Here is a 24,422-nt window from a genome sequence, read left to right on the forward strand (position 1 = left end):
AAACACAATAGAAAACTGATAAACTAGGGTCTCATTTTAACAGCACCTCAAGAAGGATAGGCAAAAGATTAGGAGTGTAATCTGTTCTCTGACTTTCATTATGTTTAAATTACCAAGACGAGAGGCACCAAGGTGCATGAATGCTTCCATAGATGGTAATCTCATAAATGCCCTGCAAAATGAAACACTTAATGTATCCCTGTCATTTGCACCAGTTGTTTACTTTCATTTCAATTAACAGGCATGTGCTGATTAATCTCAGAGGATAGCTAAACCCAAGCTCTATCAGTGTGTTAATGCTATCAAACTATTAAAACAATGAAAGAAAATCTGTATGGTTACACTACCATAAGTAGTATAAGTATAAAATATAAAATACTTTCTACATTTTTGCAGTGCATTCTCAAAGGCCCTAATGCACACTTTTACATAAATGTATAAATTATAATGCATACATTTTATCCGAATGTACATAAGAGCATTTATAAAAGTAATCAAAACCCCAGGGCATCTACTTGAATGGTGTCGAAAAACTTCAAGAGTCAAAGAAATAGATGTTCTCGGAAACAGGAAGGATATGTAGATGAGACACGGTTAGACTGATCATTTAATTTGTTTTATTTATGAAATTCTGTAGAATTTTATTCTGCTTGCATCTTGCTCTTTTTGAGGTGATCCTTAAAATTTGTAAATACATTTGAAAGAGGGTTAATAAACCTGTTAGAACAGAAATTACTCACACCATAATTCCACCATTACCCTTGGGGGCTGAATGAAATAATATCATTAGGGCTGGAAGAAAATGGCTTTGACATAATAGTGCAGATTAGTTTATTATACCACTACAAATACCAAGACATGTCACTGAAAATAGTTTATTCCCCCTAGTGGTTATTACGGGGAACTTACATGGAAGTAAGTTCCAAATGTCTTTGTAATGTCATTTTAAAAATGCTTTGAAATAGCATTGCTGAAAATAGGTGAAAATGAAGTAAAAGAACTGCAGATGTGAGAGGAAATTTCAAAAATAAAACATGCAACCATCTATTATCAGAATGCTGGTTATTTTCAGCAGAGATTAGAGAAACCTGGAAGCACAGGTTTTAAGGAGCGAGTACGCATTGGACTAGATGATAGTCCATCAGAGCATTCAGGTGCACTAACTCCCATGCCTACAAGCTAAACAAATTGGCAACCTGAATGTAATGAAATCTCCTCATCATCTTATTTTCACTTTTAAGGCAAATTAACACTTGTTCAACCAAAGACCAAGTTATAGTTTCCCCTGCCTTCTGATGTAAGGGTCCACACAGCTGTGAAAAGGAATTTCATATAGGCTCACCTCTATAACAGCAGGTGTTAGCATTAGTCTCAGCCACTCATACACTCATAACAGTAGTTATAATAAAAGTAATTTCCTCAGAATAATACTACCCATTCTAGAATCTACCAAAAGTAAAGGTGTGATAGTTATTATAAGTCCTCAATATATATCAATCTTGATAAAATATCATAAAAATGACACTTCCCTCTTCATTTTGGGTGTTGTCTGATATAAACCCATTTCTTTGGAAAATCTCTTTGTACAGGATTATGCTGGTCGCAGAAGTACATAAATAAAATGTCAGTGTCCAGTTTTTTTTCTTTCAGGCATTTTGAGGTCAGCTGTTTTCAAGTGTTTTGACATCTTTATCTTTCAGATTGCCATGCCTACATTCCCTGTTGTTGTGAAGATTGGGCACGCTCATTCAGGCATGGGCAAGGTAAGGCCTGCTCTCTCCTTTGTCCCCTTTCTCCTGTCAATTACCAACAGTAAAACAGGCACAACAAAGAATTTGGAACATTTATCTCTGCCATCCTTAAGCTTTTGCTAGTCATTTTCAGAGTGTGATTAGCATATCATGTGTCTATCTAGTTACTTCTTGCACACCGAGCTCTACTGGAGAGTAGAGAGGATACAAACTAAGCTGGCTTATAACATTGACTCCTTCTTCTGTGTCTTTTTCATTCCCGATCATCTAAAGGTGAAGGTAGACAATCACTATGACTTCCAAGACATTGCCAGTGTGGTCGCACTCACACAGACCTACGCTACCACAGAGCCCTACATTGACTCCAAGTATGACATCAGGATTCAAAAGATAGGCAATAATTACAAAGCTTACATGTAAGTATTTCCATATTTTAACTTTTTTTAAATGTAGACTTGCCAGTTATTTTTGTTGTATCCTCCCGATGTGGATAGTGGACAGTGGTGTGTTTTTCATGAATTGGCCCGAAGCTACAGACTGTAGACAGACCCCAGCCCCACTTTAAGCCACTTGTCTTTCAGCTTGTCCCAGTCCCATGTCACAGGTGCATTGCCATTTGGAGAAGAGGCATGATCCTTTTTCAGCAGCACAGCATGCCTACAAGCATCCAGCAGACCACAGGGGGCACTGTGCCACTAACAGCCGAGATAGCCCTACTAAACCCTACTCCTAATAATAATACTTTACACTTATATAGCACTTTTCTGGACACTCCACTCAAAGCGCTTTATGGATAATGGGGACTCCCCTCCACCACCACCAGTGTGCAGCCCCACCTGGATGATGCAGCAGCAGCCATAGTGTGTCAGTCCGCTCCCCACACACCAGCTCTCGGTGGGGAGGAGAACAGAGTGATGAAGCCAGTTCTGAGATGGGCATTATTTGGAGGACATGATCGGTAAAAGCCAATGGGAAATTTGCCAGGACACCGGGGTAACCTCCTACTCTTTTCGAAAAAACACCTTGGGATTTTTAGCTAATCGTGTGTTGCCACCTGGGGCAGAGTCCGGACTTGACCTTCACATGATGAAGGAGCCCCTTGGGGACCCTGTATTTTAACTTGTGGCATTAAATAAATGTTTATAAATGTTCATGTGGCGGTATATAAAATGCATATACTTTTGCATTATTATACTACCTCAAGTAGTATAGTGGACTGAAAGTGGATAGATGAATTTCTTTTAATTTTCAGATTGGTGTGATGATTGTTATGACCTTTGATTGTTATAATTTGTTATGAGCTTTGTGGCCTTCTCATGCCATGCCCCAAAGTTTAGGAATTCTATCCCTAATGCTATCAGAGAGTAACCTTCGCTGAGCACATTCACATCAAGACTCAAAACCTTCTTTAGAAGGGCTTTTATTTAATAGGTTCTGCTTTACATTCCTACTGCATTCCAAACCCTTATTGTAATTGTGTTGATTCTTTTATTTGCTCTCCTTATGTACTTTCTTTTCTTACTGTAAAGCACATTCAGAAGCCACTTTTACAGGTGCTGTATAAAATAAAGTTTATTATTATTGTAGCTCACAAAACCACAACATGAAAAAATGTTGCCCTATACTTGCAGCACAGCAACTTGGCTAGTCAAGTTTAAAAAATAGTATAAAAGTAAAAATATTCTGTGATTGAAAGATTGTCGAGTGCCTTTTCATAGTATGGACATTTTCTTTTTTACATTGGAAATACATTCTGGAAGGACTTAAAGAGGGTACCCGTAATTTGCTTGCAATTCTGACTCATGCAGTGAACAGCTGTAATGCAAATGGTCTGCTAATAAACATGTCGCATGCACAATTACTTTGGTGAAGACCTGATACAACATAGCTTTGGAATGCAGCTTTTCCAATGACAATGACAAATATGTTTGGAGAATCATAAAAGTTTAATGGGCAGGAAAAGTCTGAATACACACTGACAGCCTTCTAAAAAAAAGATAGAGAAGCCTGTTTTTTTCCACCATGAGTCACAATGGCTTGTAGCTAAAACAGTAACTGTAAAAATGGTTTTCTGCTCCATATCTTCACCTACAGTACATTACTTTTGGAATACGGAGCTTTTGCTTAACCCCCTTGGCTGAGGGCCAACCATCTGGCTGTGGGACGAGAAAGTCAGGGGTGGAGATAGGGTGGAGGAGACTTACATAAGCCTACTATGGTGTTTATAGTTTTTCAGGAAGTTATGTCATGGAGAATTACGAGTTAGAGTACCAGAAATCAGGGAGACCCTAGCTGTAGTCACCCCTCCTGAACATTAAACATTCCATTGAAATGAATCCCAGCCAAAGGAGGGGAGAGGTTTAGAATTGAATCTAAAAAAATGTAGTCGTAATTCTCCCAAGGGACATTTAGGAAATTACAACAGTTAATTCTATTATGACGTGAACATTTTTCTATGACTAAATATAAAATGTCACTGCGGCAGGTTTTGAAACCACTTTAAAGCAGACCTGTAGGACACAGAATATTTCAATATAATAGGTACAGTAGGTCAGTTAGTGTTTAGATTTAAGCCATAAGTCTAAAATCTGGTTTCATGCATATTAAGAATAATCTTTAGAGTCAATATTAGTTTATGTTTCTATCAAAATAAAATCAAATAACATTTAAACATTAAATTACAATTGTCACTGTACAATCCCAAAAAATGACCTTCGTTTCCAAAGACATACTATAGATTGTTGAACAGCCTATTGTTAAGTCAATATTCATGTTAAGTAATCCACTAAGCATACATGTGTATTTCATGGCCTCTTTTATATCCTTAATTGAAATAAAGTGAAGCAGTAATGAAATACTCTTTCTCCTTTCATTTAATTGTGCATGTTTTCGCACAAGAATTACAGCTGCCATAACTGCAATGCTGTTCTCCCATGTGTGACTGTTATGGTTTGATTGACACAGTGAGAAGACATACCATTGGGGAGTTCATATTTTTCTGGTGCAGTTGAGTTAGCTTCAGATGTCACTATAAATCAATAGGTCTTTATATTAGGGGTCCATAATTTGTGTGATCCACCTCAATTTCTTCACTTTTTTTCAATATTAAAATGACGACGAGGCGCTAACCACTTCTTCTGTCAGTGTTCAGCATCAACACAACCGTGATTTGCTGGAAGTACTGTAGCTAAATTAAATTCAGAATATCCGTATTCACCCCCGGGGGACAATTTAAGATGCTTTGCTGTAGACGGTGCCAGTTGCCTACACGCTCCATATGAAAATATAGTGCATTCGTGCTGTCTGCTGACTTTGCATTTGTTTACATTAGTACTTGTATGATCCTTCAACAGGAGGACTTCTATCTCCGGCAACTGGAAGACAAACACCGGCTCAGCCATGCTGGAGCAAGTTGCCATGACTGACAAGTGAGTACTACAGTGCTGGAGGTAAACTAACTGAATACATACAGTATACTGTATAATGAGTTTATTAGCATAAACTCTACTGCTTAATTCTAATCTAAGTTAATTCAGTCGCGATGGAATTTCAATGAATATGGTATCTGCAAGACCTCTCGTGCTATCCTGGCCCATGGTTACATGCATTATCAACATAAAGATGGTGGGCCTTGTGCACCCTGAAAGCTGGTTTCTCTTGCTAAACCCGTCTTGGGAGGCCGTTTGTCACAACCATCCTGCAGCAACAGGGTGTCATCATGCTGTGTGAGGAAGCCCAGCTGCATACTGGCAACTGCGCCTATGATCTCTCGTGGTGTTACAGTAGTGAGGTTCTAGACCTGGTCTGAACTGGCTGGCAGATGGTGCAGTGGCCTCCGGGTTACATAAGCTTGACAGGAATTTCAAATAGATTTGATGTTTTGGTGACATGGAAGGAAATATCCCTAACCAGGACATTGGTCTCAATGTGGAAGAATGACCATGGCCTTTGTATTGGTTATACCAAGAACTGTGTGCTAATGAATAACGGGACCTTTTGTCACTTTATGTATTGAATCACCTTTGTACGAAAAGACTGGTTGATAATGTGAATTGAAATGCATATTAAGAAAACATCCTGGCTTCACCCTGAGGTCTTTAAATGGAGAAGAAAATATGCAATATTTTTTTGTGAGATGTTGTCAGCACCTGGTAAAATGAAAAGAACCTTTTGATAGTCAGCAGACCGAAACCCAGGACTGAGATCTAGTACATTTCCATTTTCCATCCAGATGGTACACCAGTTGTGCCTGTTCTTGAAGTTATTAACCTGTATGTTTCTGAAAGAATAGGACAAAAATTGTGAGCAAGATGAAGCAATGTAAGTTAAACTAATAAGAGTCTGTTTTTTTCTTCAGCAAAAGTCTCCAAACTGCCTTGAACTTAACAGAAACACACTGAGTTACTGTAAATGGGTTTTTATAAAACTGCAGCTATTTAGACAAGTAGATGTGCTTTATCATTACCTCCCAGTTGGGTTATTGTGGTGCAAATTAGAACTGACATTAGGACATTACTTTGCTAATTTGAGCCAGCTACCATAATTAAAGTATAATAAAAGTTTAATACTAATTTGAGAACTTCTATATTATGTAGCCGAGAAGGATTTTAAACTGCTTTATTTTAAAGACTTGGTTCAAGGTGTGGTTTTAGAATCTTTTCAAAAAAAGATCAAATCAAAAACGAAATCAGGAACAGAAATATGGGAGCAATAAGTCCTTTTACTTTCTAAATTAAATTCAAGCTTCCTCTGCTATATTCAAGTCAAAACCAAAGCCAAACAAATGTATAATTTAATGATTAAATAATCAAGATTCAGAATACATTTTGTCATGAAACAATATCCCAAGGCTTATCTGAATGCCTGATTCTATTCAAACACATCTAGTGCTATGGTGGTACATACAGTTATTCTCAGAATAGCACAAGACCATGTACCATATCACAAGCACAATAATGTGCATGACTTTCCTTCTGTGCACACCTGTGAAGTTGATGCGAACCATTGGGTTGACTTGTGTGAAAGCCTTCTTGACCTCCAATAAGTAAAGCATTGAAACAATATGTGTTAGTTTTATACTTACTGTATAATTGTTTTCAGGCGTAAATTTTGTTTTCTTTCATTCAACAGGTATAGGCTGTGGGTGGATACTTGCTCTGAGATTTTTGGTGGCCTGGATATCTGTGCAGTTAAAGCTCTTCATGGCAAGGATGGAAAGGATTACATCATTGAGGTATGGGGGAAAAATTAATAGCATGTTCACAAAAATGTATTGTTGTAGTAGTAATAAAAACCACATGAGTGTAGTTATATGTAAATACAATAGATCCTGAAACTTAGAAACTCTAAATAAAGGTTCCAGTTTATATAGACAAGAAATGCACATCATCGTTTACAACAAATAGTTCTACTTGTACATCACACTTTGTGACAATAATACCTGTAGGAAAATAATTTCCTCTAAAGAAGTCACTTGCAGAAACAGTTCCATATATTGCATTTTTGTATTTATAAAATGACTGCAAGATGACATTTCTCTGCTTCTTCTTCATAGAGGTAGAAACAATTTTCACTTGACAAAACAGCTTTATTTGCAGCCTATTTTTTTTTATTTTTTGTTAAAACTGATCATTTAAGGCTTTAAGATCCAAGATTGTAATGCATATAAAGCTGTCTGGGAGAGAGAATTTTCAAACAGAGGCTTGCAGACTAACAATGAGTTACTTGTGTAACAGGGCTTGAAATTTTATAAGGGGCCTGCTACAATGATGTCATTTCCCTAGCTATCTCTCTAAAATGCTTCAATCCCCTACATTAAGGGACTGGTCTTTTGGTGTCTTGTGCTGGATGTTGGTTTGGATTATGCAATTTACAGTGGTTCAAATTTGGATTTCAAGCTCAGAGCTTGAATTTGAGAAGCTTTTAAAAAGAAACAAATTTCAACTGTATCATACAAGCAACTCCAAGGAAAATCATATACATAGTGTACAAGTGTATTTGACAGTTTAACTGATTTTTTGGGGTTTTTTTTTTGTTTTTGTTTAGCTTTGTTTATCACATTTGTTTCTTTTCCACATGCAAAACTAGTCCAACTAAGATGCCTGCCTGGGCTATATGGAATAAGAGCATCCAAATTCATCAGTGAAAAAGGCTGAAAGCTCAGTGGGAAAACTCAATATTGGAATCTTTCAGTTCAAATATTAATGAAACTTAAAAGCAATTTATTGTAACAAATTCGGGTTCTCGGGGCTTGTGCCCTCGCCGCACCAGTTCGTCCCTCACCCTATGGCCTCGAACCCTGGTCTCTGTTGTCTCTCACCAGGAGTCTTGCCGGCTGAGCTAAAGAAGACCTTCCTCAGCCCGGGCAGCCAACAGCCCTGCTATGTGCAGGGGCCTATTCGTTACACTATACTGTTATGGCTGTGATGTGAACTTAAAGAGTCATTCACTGTAGAAGAACTCAAGTTCCATGTATGGCTGTTATTGAAAAAAAAACATGTTAAGCCTTGAGACTGTTTTAGTAACGTACTTTAATCCCCTAGGACAATCTGTGATAGTCTAGCATTTCTCCACAATGGAAGGCCAGCTCTCAGAAAGCCCAGCATGTGTGTAATCAAAACTAATTTTCATGGCAACTTATTGGACATGCACAGGGACCCTTTGCTGATATTTGTTTTTCTTTTTTAGCACACAATAAAGAACGCTTTAGCCAAGAGCATTTCCAGCACACATTATAACCTAGAATATCTGGAGGAGAAAACTCTAGTGTTTTGGGAATGACCACCATCTTTCGTGGACGAATTTAAATTTAAATATTTAATTCAGCAAAAAATAACTAAAACTTGGTTTTTATTTGGGAAAGTATGTTCTCAATTGTATTTTAAAGTCAGACAGTAAAATTGCTATCTACATACACCCGTCTAGAAACATTTTTCCTTACTTATTAGCAGGTCGAGGCAGCAGAAAAACACAGACAGGTAACGAATAGGGAATGCAGATCTACAACACTGTGTGGTGTGAAATGAGATTGATGTTGAGATTGAGATTGTGGGCCTGGTTAATATTTTGTGTTCTTCGGTGTACACTTTGTCATTGCTTCCATTCCATCCAAATTCTTGCAATGGCTAAGTTCGTATAAATAAGACAATAAAAATTCATGGGATGATTAAGTTACATTCCACAAAGAAAGAACTGAACCGAAGATAAGCTTAGAACAAAGAAACAGATGAACATCTAACTGACCTTTATTACCATAATGGGGCCTGATAATGCATTCTGTGAAGACATTTTTCTCCTTAATATTGCATTGTGAGAATAGATGTCAGTGGGCTTCATTTCTAACTATTGAGCATTGTAGTGGAAAAAAGCTAATGGGTTATTAAATCATTTTGTTAATCTCCATTTACACCAAATAATAAAGGCAGAATAAGAATGTAATGGGCCCCTAAGATCTAAAATTGCAACATTTATATTAATGAATGGTTATACATAACTCTGATGAAGCCTTTAACTTTCCTTCTATACTTTCTTTTCCTCAGAGCTGCAAAGGAAAATAGAATTAATAACACCTTACTCACCAGGCTCTGTGTCTTTCACTAAAACTCTTAGATTTTAATACAAATTGGTTCTATTGGCATTTATGCGTCAGCATTTTTATCTGTAATTTTCCCATCAGAAAGTTACAAGCCATTGCAACAAATAACCTCCAGGTCAAAATCAAAACATTAAAAGACCTGTATTTTACTGTGGCACTTGAACACAGATAAGTACTCGAATAAAAGAGATTAGAAAAAAGCAAAGAGGTTATATTAAACATTAACACCCATAATCTGAAATGACTGCATAACATTATTTACAGAGAGATCAAATTAATGTTGGAGGCTTCCTTGTATAGTTTAAAGGTTCACAACAGCTGATACAATGCAAACTAAAAATCAGCATGGAGATCTGAACAAACAGGAGCTGAAGCCTGGATATTACTTTGAGTATTGCTTTGTGTTTGAAGTTATTATTTTTATGCACATGTACATACTTATGTCAACAGAACTCTATCAATGACTTAAGAGCTATTCCATGAATTTGTGCCTTACTGTTTCTGAGGAACGGTTTTCTTCTTTTTCCTTGCAAATAGACTCATTTTGTGCTTCATCTGAGAAAACAATCCACATGCCATCAGATCAGTCCTGTTGAAAAGAGACTGACTGTAAAAGGTGAAAGATTGTGCTCTTCTCAGATATATTCTAGGATACTGCAGAGAAAGACTGCAGAGGGAAAAAAAACATTAATAGCAGGTGGCCCCCTGTTATGTAATAAAATAATTAATATTTGCATTGATATTTGTAGCCAGTAGGCAATATACTTTTTCAAGTGTTCTGTTGTGACTCTTCAACATTCATGCACACAGAAAAAACAAATGCATGCTTTGAATGGTACTCATTAATTAATGTCAATGTTAATCATTTTTAACAGAAAATGTCTTCCAGCCATACTGTACATCTCTGATACCGAAAACAATTGTTTTAAAACTATTTTTTGACTCTGTTCAAAGCAAAATATTAACCAATGTTAATTAGAAGCAAATATTTAAACTGAAAATCACCATTGACTGTCCAACAATACAGATATTTCTGGTATAAAAAGGTGAATACAATGAATGCATTAATAAAAATGGATTAGAATGTCAAAAAATAAATGACATAACATGTTAATTATGAGCTTATCTAATAATGAATTTGTAGATAGTTATACAGCACATCCCCATAGTTAAACATTTTGCATTTTACACGTTGCTGTAATGATTTTCCAGCATTGTAGTGAGATATTCAGTGTTTAATGATTAGATTTTTTGGGTATTACTTATAACAGTACTGTCTGTTGCTATGGAAATAGTTAACTTTTTGCTGTATCCTCTCCAGATAGAGCATTGAGATTGAGTGGCTACCTCAGGTTGCCATGGAAACTGTTTTTTCAAAACCAAATGGGAATGTTTACACTACACACAGGCAGTTTGCCACTAAGAAATATATTACTTTGGCACATCATAACCTTTTTTGGTTTTAGCACTGTTAAATGATATGGTACTACACTATTTACTTGGTATACTGTAAATGTTTCAGGTGAAAAATGTTTTCTCAAGACAAAAAATGTGTCAGTTCTTGGATTAAAAAAAACAATGTCACCTATACGAAACAGAGTACTTCTGTTGAATGATTGAATAGGAACTTTGCTGCCTGATTTTTAATAAGTGAACAATTTAGAGTTAGTTCCAGCCACCTGCACTCAAATCAACTGAGACCCTAGCAGCTGTCATGTCTGGTTGGTGTTTATTCCCAATCATGTTTGAAATTGTATTCAATTAGGGTGTACAGGACTTACCATTTATCTCAATTATCTCATTTATCTCAATCATAATGAGATACAGCCGCCCATGCGAGGAGATACAGAAATTGTTGATTTTAAGCTTTGTCTCATACCAATACTATATTTGTGTTTATGATTAATCAAGTATGTACTAGCTGTATGTTAACAACACTTGTACTATACCCCCCAAAAGTCTTTACAGTTGCAATAGACAAAACCAGTAACATTTCTTTGTACGACAAGAGAACATTCTCTTTGACAAGAGAACTAAAACATACAGAAGAGGCAAACATCTAACTCCAAGATACAGTGGGAGAGCTTGCTTATATAGACAGCAGAAAAAAAAATTTACATGTAGCTTATATAAAGACCTCATGGACAGCTTATACTGTAAAAGTACTTTTACATTTGGCAGTTTGAAAATAACATAAAAGACTTAATTGTAGTCTAATCTTTTATAAACTTAGTTAAAAGAAAATAAAAGGCTTCGCACATTTCTGTACTGTAGTAAAATATTACCACAGAGGGAGAGGGAAAGCAGAGACAGGCCTGTCTGTAACATCTCTGCCCTCCCTGCTGCTGGAAAATATGGGGATGTGGATGTTGGTCATCAGTAATTCTCCCACTGGCTATAGGCAATTCCATTCAATTAATTTCATTCCAGCATCATTGCCTGGAAATTACTTAATGTTACCCTAGAATCTATGCAAGGCGACTTGCAGTTATCTCACAAAGAAGATGAAAATATCATTGGAAAAATACACGAATGGACAGATCATAATGGCTCCAAGTCATAATTTAAGACATTCAGCAAAGGGTTGTATATAAAAAATGTCAAAAGGAGGAATAGGTCAGTGTATGTTTGTGTACATGACATTTGTGATGGCTGGCCTGCTCTGTTTTTTGACACATACCAGGTATGTGTCAAGTATGTGAGGTATGTCCCGGAGACACCTTGAAAATGTTGATTTCTTAGGTAAAAGTGAGAGAACAAAGCAGAAAATGTAGGCTTCTGATATATAAAGCAGTTACAGCCTTGTTCAATGCGAGAAAGGCATGACCATGAGTGCAGGAATATCTAGAAGAGCCAAAGTCTCTTAAGTGTTGCTTTTTACTTAAGACTGACTAAAAGAGAAGAGTTAAGCGGAAGTATTCACCACAGTGCTGGTCTGTTTTCACTTTTGTGGAGAGTTTAAGAATTTCTGTGTACTTTTGCAAAACCCAGTGCACAAATTAAAGAGTTATTATGCTATTTTATACTCCATAAGATAATGAACATACTAATGTGGTGTTGAATGCATTTTTGTAGACATAAAAAAGATAGATTGAGATAATTTAATTACATGTGAGATGTTATAGCGGGCGTACAACTGACAAAATTAGTTCTATTTGATGTAGGGCATTTTGAAAACATAAAACATAACAAAATGTGTCTTTTTAAAAACAGTTTATGATGAATTGATCATTAAACCACTATTTGTAATACAAGAGGTTTTCCATGTTCGTCATTGTAGAGTCTGTTTAGTATGTTCTACAATAATAAGGGATTCATAATTTGATTAAGTATACTCTTTTAAACAAATGCTTGACAAAAAAGTTTGACTTAATTTCACTCTAGTAAGAGATTGTCAAAGCGTTTTCTAGTTTCTTTAAACATTTTTTATTTATTTTACAGTAGAGCAACAGTATATGATTTATACCTAAAATGATCTGAACATAAGTTCTAAAAGCACAATTATTTTATTTGTCTGTTTATTTTGTATGCTAAGAAGTTGGAAAAGCTAGTTACGTGCATGGCAACCAAAAAATAGGAAACAAAACAGTCACTTACACATGGAAATGTATTAAAATTGCCTTTACTTTCTCCAAAAATCATTCTAAGTTTCATTTTAACACAAAATCAAGACTTGAATTTGTAGTGCTGGATTAATGAATTTTGACAGACAGGGTAATTGTCTCTCTCAAGCTGTGAAGATTCAAGATTCTTTTCCTCATGTTGCTTCATGCTTTGCTCAATGCAGTGCTGTCTGGGATATTTTCCCAAGGATTCAGCTTCTCCCATCCTGCTTTAGTGCAGTGGGCAGACTGGGAATGTCTGGCCAAGCTGGTGACAAGCTGTTGAAAAGATCAGGACTCCTTAGCCAAAACTTAGCGAATCAATTTTTTTGTATTCCAGTGTTTTTATTTTATTATTAAATATTTTTATGATTTATTGGAAAAAAATAACCATAAATATACAGGTTGGACAATATTTACAGTGTGCGGTTTAATTAGTATACAGCAGTGGTTTGACTGAATGCATAAACATAGGTTATATAATATAATTCTTTCTTCGGCCTACTATTTTTAAAGCTCTTACTGTACCATAAAAATATATTTAGAGAGAGCAGCAGAATTTAGTGTTCTGTGAGCTGCAGGACCGAAAAAGGCCAATTTGCTTCTCAGTTTCTGAAAGCAAATTGAACTTGATTTACTGTACATGCAGTATACTTTGATGTGTGTCTGATGCTTGGATATGTTAGTCTGCCAACTGAGAGATGTGCTAAGTCTTCCAGATCAATTGCACAGCTCAGCCTGGGATTCTGTCCCCTGTGAAGCTCTTGTTTTCTTGTTTGCATAATGTAGGTAGTGGGTTCTTCAATGCCACTGATTGGGGAGCATCAAGCTGAAGACAGGCAGCTCATTGCTGACATGGTCATGACCAAAATGAATCAGGTGGTACCGAGGACACCTACTCCTTCATCTCAGAGACCCACCACCATCCAGCCACCGCAGGTAAAGAAATCTCTTTTTTTATTGAACAGAGATTCAAAACAGGGGGTTCCCACTGGCACGTACAGGAACCCTGCTCAATCAGATCATAGACTGAGTTCCATGATCCAGTCCTTGTTAGTTTGAGCACTGGTCATGTCACAAACCCTTGTCACAAACACTTGTTCCTTTACAGCCTACGCATGCTGACACATCTACCTACTTAACTATAAACCAAGTATGATTGACGTTAATGGATCCCCAATTGTGCACTGAGGAGTAGAGTTGTAGCAGCAGTAAGAGTAATGTTATTCGTCATCTGGGGCTGTCTTGGCTTTCTGGCAAGCAGCAACTCATCTGACTGGGCTTGCAGTGAAGTCACTTAGAGAAATCGCCACTCCTCCACTCAATGCCAATTCTAGGTCAGGTTATGTAGAGCTTGCAATGTGCCATATACCGAAAATGTCCATGTGTCTCATCCTGTCCCAAGATCAAAAAGGAGCTGTTAATGGAGAGCCAAGTCTTTACTGGCAATGCCAATATTTTTCAAATCAAAACAAATCTTTTTGGTGCATGTAAAGATAAAAATCTTCAACTAAAAGCCCAACAACAAGTGAAGATAGAAATGTATATGTACAATATAAATGCAGGTATCAAGTGATTTTGTTACACAACATCTTGCAGCAACATCTAACAGCAAGCAAAGCTCAGTTTGAATATAATAATTAAATATGTCACCACCATTAAAAAAGGACATTCTGTGGTGCATTGGTACAAACATTGTACGTCTGTGTTTAGTGCCCCATCTTCTGGGGAATGAAAAGAACTACCATTTATTACAGCCATCAAATCAAAGTATCAGGTTTGAAGGTGAAGCTAAAATACATTTTCTGTTTTACTCACTGCATGCATTACTCTTTTTATCGGTCACCATATTTTAACCCTCACAATCATACATTCCATCTTTTTTATCACAAGAGTAAGAAATCCATTGATTTTTTTATAGCTTTTAACCACACTGCAAAGAACTATTCCCCTTCCCCTTTGCACTGTCTACAGCAGTCAGTCAAGACTGGATTGATCTCCATCTGTGAATCTACCGTTTCTGAAAATAAAACGTTTCTGTCCTTTTTCCCTTTTAAGTTTAAGATTGAAATCCATGTGTGAAATGATGTTGTGTGCATGTTACAGTATAACATAAAGCTGGTTTCACAGTCTAAGACGTACAGTACAAGATTTGTTTACTGAAATATAATTAGGAAGCCCTGCCCGTAGTCTGTAAAACTACTAGATGTTAGTAGATAATAGTTCACCAGGTCAGTGTTTATGATACACTTTACTTTAATGTTACTTAGGTAACAAGCTAGTATAAAATAACATTTTAAGGCAGACCAGCAGTGTACTCTTTGTCTGTGGTTCTGAGGATGACTGATGGCAAAAGGCAATTTTTGGAGTCCTTATGGCTGGCATATCAATGTGTTTGTTTCTTTCAGAGCGGCCCTGTAAAGGAAGGTCTGACAGACAGCAGCAAAGTTCCACCTCAGCGGCCCCCTCCCCAAGGTTGTTTACAGTACATTCTCGACTGTAATGGCGTTGCAGTAGGACCGAAACAAGTCCAGGCAAACTAACCTTAGAGCGGTACAGTGAAGCGTCTTAGCCAAATAAAACACCAGAGCGAAAGAACATAAAAATAAAAGAGAAATGTTTTCTGTGCAATTCTGCAGTGTTTCAGTGCTGACCTGGACTGTGTTTTTTCTATGCAGTGTCAAAATGTACTGTCCAACTTGTTTACCCGTTCATGTCTGTGCTTGTAATGGCTGCCTTTGTTTCTCTGTAAATCTTGTGGTTTTTCAGGGCTGTTGTTCATGGTGTACAAAACGAAAGTGTGCCTAAATCAAGTCCAGTGCTGCTTTGTCTTATTAAGTATTTAATATTTTGACTTTTTTTTTTTACTTACACCGTTTCTTCATATTGTGGGGTGAAATGCAGTTTGAGACTAAAACCCTTTGCTTATCTGTGTGTGTGATAGTTGTGGTGTTTCCTTTTCCTTCACCTGATATATCCGTATATATATAAATATATTTTTTGCATGAATGATGTAAAGACAGATAAAGACAAGTGTATTGGAGATGGCGTTTATGTGTGGGATGAACACAAGATGTTTCTTCTAAAAATCTCACTTTATTATATCTGTAAAAGATGTTATATCTGTATTTTGAGCATGGAAATGGTTTATATAAGAAATAAGTGTTGTCCTAGGCTACATAAAAATGGATGTGGTTGACCTGCAAAAGAGCAAGCTGTTTTCAGTGAAGTTTTAATCATTCCTTAAATTGATATAGTGCTTTTCATTCCTAAGGATCCCAAAACATTTTACACACAGGAGAATACCTACTCCATCTAGTTCTGAAGTATGGCACCCACCTGGGTGATGCCTGAGAGCCATTGTGTCTCAGCAGCCCCAATACACAACACATCAGGCAGAGAAGTGAGAATGACTTCATCAGCCGAAGTAAGGTGGAATATTAGGAAGGCTAGATTATATAAGCCTATACTGGACTTCAGGACACAGAGATTAACACCTCTACTCTTTCAAAACAGAGTGATACAGGCAGTTTTAGCAATAATAGTCAGAATAATAGTTGTCAGAAATTGATTAGTTCAGCTTCATAACAACATGAGAGTGACTTTTTTTCATACGTGTTCTTATTTGATTTTAAAAATTCTTTTCTTAGGGAATTTATAATGTTGTTTTTATATTATATATGGGACCTTTTTCAAACTTTCCTTCTGACATTATAAGTCAAATGCTGTGTAAAAACTCCAGTACGTGTTCTCTGCTAAATTGATTAAGCTCTAAATCTAGCAGACTTTCTGTATAAGTTGGTGAGCACCAGTGGTTTAGATTGTTGTTTTGTAGACACTGGAAATTGAATGTCTGTTGTTTCTATGCAGTAACTATACCAATGAGGATATTTTATAATGTGTCATCAGAAGCAACAACACATCTTACGTAACCATTACCAAGAAAGAATTTCATTACATACTGATATGAGTTCTAAATCCCTTAATGCTACATTTGTTTAGTGACCAGATATTGAAAATCCTTCTAACTAAAAAGTGAATTAGCAGAATACTAAGGCCCTTATATATAAAGCCATGCTCCACTCCAATTTAACTTTTTGTGCGCTAAGTGTTCTTGTTTCTTCTCAACAAGAATTTATCTTATATACAACAGTACCTTTAATCTGGATGACATTAATAATGTACACAAAGTATCAAATGATTATGTTTATGCAATATGTTTCTGAATGTTGTGGATGATTACTGAGCAAGGAACAACAAATTAGTTGAAATTCCAAGGACAAGATCAAATTGATAACGTAGAGGTGATATTTGCTGAAATAACAAATTGAATTATTCCTTTCATTGCCTTAACTCTAACTTTTAAAAACTAACATGGCAAGCCGATTGATTAACTTTCTATCATTATAATAAAATAAGTAGCATTAGTAAAGGATTTGTGAGTAATATGAAAAGTCTGATAAAAGTATGATCTTAATCATAAACCTGCCAGCCTCTCCATACTGTAACTGTAGGCTATACCCTGTCCTTGCTTCATCAACAAGGCATGTAATGGATGTACTGTAGGTTTAGTTTGATTATAATGGCTTACCTAACAAGGCAGATTGTTCCACAAATCTTCTCAGTGCCTAAGCTTGTTCCTTAGGATACAAAGGGGCTTTGCGACAGAGTACATGTACACACAGTTTATCCAGCGGTAAAAGTCTCTTTTATTGTTAAAAGTACTATGTTTTCTTCACTTCATAATGTTACACTGAGCATTCTGACAAAGGGAGCTGTCATGTGTAACGTGTAGCTTATTGTGCAAAAACACAATGCTAAATATTGCTGCCACTGTCATTTAAGAGTAGTAACCTAATGCTTTACAGTCTATAATATTCACCACCTTTTAGAGTTTGGAAATTCACAAAATTATATTTTAAGTACATTTGGATAATGTCACTGTTGTGTACTATGATTTGAAAAAAATCTTTTATGCCTTTTAAGATCAATGATATCTAACATTGGTTATTTCTTCCGTAATGCAATAGCATTCATTTTAATTTGTTACAAGTCAAAAGGTATTGGTTTATATTCTTATTATTCTGCCTTTAAACATAAAAGATTGAGGAAAAGTGGCTTTAGGCACTTTAACAAAGTAAACATAATGTGTATTGGAGACCAAAAATTGTAAAAAAAATATTGTCTAGTTATAGTTTGTATGTTCATTCTACTATGTTTTTGTTAATGATAATGCTCTGAGATGAGTATGCATTACAGTGATCAGTTATCCATAGTTGTGATTACTAACTTTCACATGCTTTGGCTGTGCTTCATGAAACACAGAATGAGCATTCTTGGCTTTGAGTGTTGTATTATATACACTTTTTAGAAATGATTAAAAATAAAATAATTTAATGTTGTAATTGCAACTTGTAAAAGAGACTGGTAGATTCTTATGAAGCTACCGAAATCAACCTAACAGGAATGGACAGTTCATCAGGATGTTTTGAAATCTTTTTTCCACCCATGGCATTTATAGACAATGACTCCTGTTGTTTTGTTTATATTGACCGAATATTTCTTAGTGGTCAGACTTTGGTCAATAGCTGGAATATATTAATATTTATTGTGTATTTCTTGGGGTATTTAAATATAGTCAACATAGTCTGATAACTCTCCATTAAATACCATTTATAGCCATTTACCTTCAAATATGGTGCCACTGACTGTATAGTTAGAAAGGTGGATGATTGGTACTTTATTCAGAAACAGATAAAAATGCACAAATGTGAACAAATATTGACAGTCACAGTATGAATTAACTATTTTTTTTAATTGCAGAGATTTTATTTTTAGTTATATTGAATGTAAAGACAAATAAAAAAACATACTGTATTGAAGCTTTTCCATTTACACACCAAGTAATTGCATTTACATACGTAAGATGATTGACCAAAGTTTTATGTAGTATTATTGTAACAAATATTAGTGCAGGCTGTATTTGAGTAAAAAATAGAGTTATTAGTTACTAAAGTTACAATAAATCTATATTGCACTCCATAACCTTTTTAATTTTTGCAAACGTTTTCTTTTCAAGGCTAAAGACTGTAAACATCCAAATAGCTAGGCTGGTTGTGCACTGTTTTAGAATTGTAATAGGTTATATTATTCTCCTATGGCATTTCCAAAATCTTAAAACTTATCTTGCAAAAAAGAAAACATCTTTGAGAAGCCATTCATATATATTTAATAGAGCTTCCTTCATCATTCAAATTATTTAAGTAGGCACTGGAGAATGGTATACCTTTGAACCATTACAGAAAAAGGAAAAATAACATTGTTAAACAGGATTTTTTTTGTCCTTTTAATCAATTTTAAATACCACAAATCTTAGAACAATACATCCAAAATTAGATTTCTGTTGTTTCTGTGAAAGCCTTTTCTGAACCAGTTACATGTTAAACATAAAGACATTCCTATAGAAAAAATGCAAAACTTTACAGAACTGTTGCATTTCCAGAAGTAAAATGGTTTTTAAATGATTTAAATATCAGAACATTTGTCAATCTTATCCAGGTCTGTATTCACACCCATGACTGTTAACTTGATTTACCTAAGGAAAACATTTCTCCAGTGCGGTTTTTAAGTGATTTGGCTGGTTTTGAATGTTTTTCAGCTTCCATTCTATATAGTTTTAATCCACTGATATGTATTTATACCAATTGTTCTAAATTTTCAAGAAAGAGAACTGTTTGTCTTTTTTTTAAATCCAGTACTATGGTTGAAATGATTGTGGATGATTGTGGATGAATTGCCCTGCTTCTTACGTGATATTTTTGCCCCCTTTATCCTTTCCTGGCAATAAAGCTTCCTTTGCAAGATCTGTATGTTCTGTGTTACAATATTTGTCATGAAACTGAAAATTTTATTTCTCAACCTTTTAAACTAACACTCATTCATACTGAAGTAACCTTGACAGAAGGATATTACCGTTTTCTCAGGTTTACACTAAACTCTGGGTCAAATTTGTCTGCAAGGCTCTTATTGTGCTTGCCCATCTGTTGAGGTGCAAACTCAAAGCATAAAATGATATTTGAATTAACATGTGATACAAAATGATTACTGTTTGTAAAGTCAATCATCCCATGTGGAGTGCAATTAATAATGCAAAATATGTGTATATTATATCCACACAAATGCCTGACTTGGAAATATCAGTATTTGTACTGTAGGAATAGATGTTTCATTCCCATGCTTTACTAATCTACTGTTTTTCAACCAGGATAAAGAGTAGTTTTTCAGTTGAATTACAGCTCAATAAATGAAGAAAGGAATGTTCTGCTTCCAGCACGTTTTTCTGAATTGTTTAAAAAAGCAAATAGGCATTCTATTCTGCAAAAGTGCTACTGCAAATCAGGGTGTATTATATTCCTTCCACTTCCACACAGTGTCGACCTGTATAATAATTGTACCACAAAATTGAAGATTGATAGACTTTAACACTATTACTGGAAAGGTTCACTGATTCATTTCTATCCCAAACAATAATAATACTGAAGCTATTTGATCCAATAAAATTTTGTCAAATATGAATCTTCCTTCTTTTATGAGACCAAGCCAGACTTACAGTCCCAATGCAGCAGAGGGTGGAACGTCCAGCATGTCAAAAGATAAAAATGGCTCTGATGGGTGGGTGTGCGGGCTGGAGGGTTATGTCAGCCCATTGTCATCCTCCCCAGTCGCTCCGGTGAGCCAAAGAGTGGAGCAACAATTGGCGATTCCAAATTGGGGTGGGTATGCAGCGAAAACTGAAACAGGGCATTCTTTTGAAAATTGGAAGCATTTTGTTCTTAAAAAATATGCTTTGAGAAAAACTGCCCGAAAGACACAGTGCACATAACTGTTGGAATATCATTCTGTTACGCATGTTTTCTCCTCTATGCCTTGCTTCTGGTGCATGAAGTATATTGTATTGCAAGAGACTGGCTCCAGTCCTGCTACTTCTGTTTCCCTTGTGGTTTCCTTTGCATTCTTCAAACCTATTTCATTGTGCTCCCTCCGTCTCTGACATTCTAAGAAGCAAAACTGCTTGCTTCCTTCCCCCCTTCTCTAGATAGATTACTTGTGTGTCTTGTTTTGGCAGTCGTTGAAAACCTGGAGTCTTATAAACCTTTTTATAAGACCAGAGACCTCCTTAATGTGTGATGGATTCAGACAAATACATAAGAGAAATGATGTAACAGGTGCTGGATTTAAAATCTATTTGCTCTGTGTGAGAAAAAAAAAAGTTGTAACATGATGAAGTGTTTCTTGTACTGAACCTAGGGGGCCCAGTGCAACCCCAAGGATCCCAATCCCAGAATCAGGAGCCTCCATCAGAACAAGCTCAGAGTGCATCTGCACAGGAGCCCAGTCTCCAGCCACAACAGGGCGCCACTACACAGCAGCCCCGGCCGCAGGGACAAGGGGCTGCCTCTGTAGGGATGCCAGAAGAGGAGCCTCCGAAACTCCAGCCTCTGAAACCCCAGCCTCCAAAACCCCAGCCTCCGAAACCCCTGCCTCCGAAACTCCAGCCTCAGCCTCAGCCTCAGCCTCAGCCTGTCACCCAGCAGAAACCTCAGTCGCACCCACAGCTGAAGTAAGAGGCTTTTTTGTGGAATACTGGGGGGAAGGGCATGTTTGTGTGGGACAAGACACCCCACTGGATAGTGACAGCGACTTCACATTGAGTGGAATCGTCCTGGATTGCTGCTGCTTAGTAATTGAAAAAATTTTAAAATTGTAGTTGTCAGATAAAAATATGTAATGCCCTTTGTTAAGAGGCTCTCTCATTAGTAGGCATTGGCTTAACGTGATACCAACTGCCTTTTACCCTCGTTTTAAAAATAATATGTTAAATGTCTGAGATACACATTTACCGAAAGAACAATAAATAACTTATTGAAAATTCTGATGACAAACTAGATTGGGCCTTTTTCCTCTCATGGCCAGATATACTGTACAATGGCAAACCCCCACACACTGGTCAGTTTCCCATGTGAATACTCAAGTCATAAATAATCTTCTTGGTCTCAAGACTTGGTGTGAATACAGTAGGTGTCAGCAGTTGTGAGCACTGTTGAGAATATAAATCTGGAAATTAAACTCTGTTTTTCTTTTTGCTCATACTCATACTCATAAGGTTATACTCTGATTGGATTATTTCACTTTGACAATGCATTCAGTCAGATGTCAATATTTTAAGAAAGGATTAACAGTTTACAGAAATGCCACTTTTTACATGATCACATTTACAATCCCTCATAGCACAAGTGTGTAATGGGAATACATTTAACACAATTTATATAAATGAACTTTTTGTGCGTGGTTAGTATTCAGTCTGATAAATTATTCTGTACCTAAGTAATTTGACTCTTCTCTTGAGACTTCTGCTTCAAATAGCTGCAGAACCACTCCAATAAACTACATTTAATTGCCAAGAAAAATTCCCTAGCATGACACAGCTGTTTCTATTGTACAATACTGCCATCTTGTGAAACAAAATAGATGACAATTCCTTTCCAGCCCGATTCCGAGCTTTCATGGACCGTTTGGGCTATTCTAATTTAATCTGTGGCATCAACATTTTTAAAATGCGTCATTGTCCAGGCAGACGTCAATAAGCAAGGCTATACAAAGTGCAAAAAACAGACTGGGTACTTTTGTTTTTATGTGTTTTTTTATATTTGTTTTAATACGGCAGGACCTGTTGATTGAAATACAACTATGACTTTAATTAAATATGTGTCAATTGTATAGTGGGAGAAGATGCTCCTCTTATCTGGTGTTTCCTTGTTTCTTCCAGTAAATCGCAGTCCTTGACTAATGCCTTCAACTTCACCGAGTCATCCTTCTTTCGCTCAGCCACCGAAGACGAAGCCAAGGCAGAGACCATACGAAACTTGAGGAAATCCTTTGCCAGTCTGTTTTCTGACTAGATGGCAGACAGCAGAAGATAAACAGGAATGTTATTTATGATACTTATTTAAAATAATCCTTAGCGTGCCCTAGTCCAACCAAATCTTCAGTGTTTCCTCCCTCTTTCTTCCTATTATGATAGTATCCTGACTGTTGATGAAGAAATATGCAGTATAATGTAACAGTTCAGTGGATGACATATAAAACATTAATATCTCTCATGTGCCAGAGAGTTGTGTGGTGTTATAAGGGTCAGAAGTGTGTCACTGTGGTTAAATAGGGGATAGCATTAAGTGTCAGCATAGTCCTCCAATTTGATGTTGTGGCCTTCTTGTGACAGTGCACCAAGTAAATTGATATATTTTATTATATCATGCCTGTTCCCATAATATAGCTGTAGATCAATTCAAGTATGGTATTTTCATAAGAGGTCAGATGTTTTTGTACCACCATATCATAACAAATTAGAAGCATCAAGACAAACATGTTCTCTTAGTCCAAGCTGAATGCAAAAAATGCTAATTTCATGTAGACTGCTCTGTATTCCAGACCATTGCTGTATGTTCTCTGGCAAAAGCTTCGTGTCTACCATTCAGTCTTCAAACACGCTGACTTGCACATGAAAAAGAAAACCTCATTGCTCTGTTAAATGTAGACTTCTGACATGCCGTGTAAGATGTGAACCATTTCTGGAGTTTCTTTTGTGTTCAGTTCATGCTGTTGTTTATTTGTATTGAATATTGCCCTGCATGATCCCATGATAACTGACTACTTCTTTGTTTTCTCTACGTCTATTAATAAATATGTGGCCCATAACATAGCTAATTGACCAGTGATCTGTGCATTCACTTAATCAAGGTGTGAGTCAAATAAAATAATGTTTTGGTGTGCTCATTAAAAAACACCATGTTATCATCCTGCAAGTTATTTTTGGAAAGTCCAGCTCACTGTTGAGTGTTCTTCTCTAAAATGTTCTTGGTCTTTCTGCTTCTCACCGCTGCAAGCAGGTTTTGTGTGAATGTGCCCACTACTCTTTCCTCAGGTGTAGGCAGTTCTCTTTAAAAATACTATAGTTTCCTATACCGTTAAAATAAAAAGCACTTTTAAAATTACTCTCTGGACAGCAATAGAATCTGGATAATCCATTCTACCCTATTGTTTTAGCATTATCACAAAACCTTTCAAATAAATCTTGCACACTTCACCTCTATTTTTATCTCTATTTTTAAGTCCAACTTTATTTAATAATTAATAACCTACTGTATGCAAAAATGTTTTACTTTGGGTGGATCAGCAAAGAAAGCAAACTAAATTCCCTACTTAAACTAGATTATAAAAGATTGTGTGGTTAAGTAAATTCTTGCAGTGTAAAAATAAAAGGCTGATTTTTAAATTAAAATTGGTGGATAGGTGAAGATCATGTAGTGTACATAACTATAATTTGTTTTCAAAATTGCAGAACTTCAGACTCTATTACCCAAATATGATCACCAGATAAAATGTTTTATCTTTGAGATGCAAATATTAAGAATAAAT

The 24,422-nt window shown here is 36.1% G+C and overlaps 1 protein-coding gene across 1 annotated transcript in view; it reads left to right on the forward strand.

The window, feature by feature from the left end:
* Window positions 1-23,706, forward strand: part of syn2b (synapsin IIb) — an 89,372-nt gene extending 65,666 nt beyond the window's left edge. The window contains exons 6-13 of the mRNA XM_088917617.1: window positions 1,701-1,763; window positions 2,025-2,167; window positions 5,105-5,179; window positions 6,882-6,984; window positions 13,737-13,886; window positions 15,356-15,422; window positions 21,255-21,567; window positions 22,774-23,706. Of these exons, the coding sequence (XP_088773743.1) occupies window positions 1,701-1,763; window positions 2,025-2,167; window positions 5,105-5,179; window positions 6,882-6,984; window positions 13,737-13,886; window positions 15,356-15,422; window positions 21,255-21,567; window positions 22,774-22,906 (1,047 nt within the window). The 3' untranslated portion in view covers window positions 22,907-23,706. The remainder of the gene's footprint in view (window positions 1-1,700; window positions 1,764-2,024; window positions 2,168-5,104; window positions 5,180-6,881; window positions 6,985-13,736; window positions 13,887-15,355; window positions 15,423-21,254; window positions 21,568-22,773) is intronic.
* Window positions 23,707-24,422: the final 716 nt, after the last annotated feature.

This window comes from Atractosteus spatula, chromosome 5 (genome assembly GCF_055471065.1).
Source record: "Atractosteus spatula isolate fAtrSpa1 chromosome 5, fAtrSpa1.hap1, whole genome shotgun sequence".
Lineage (NCBI taxonomy): Eukaryota > Metazoa > Chordata > Actinopteri > Semionotiformes > Lepisosteidae > Atractosteus > Atractosteus spatula.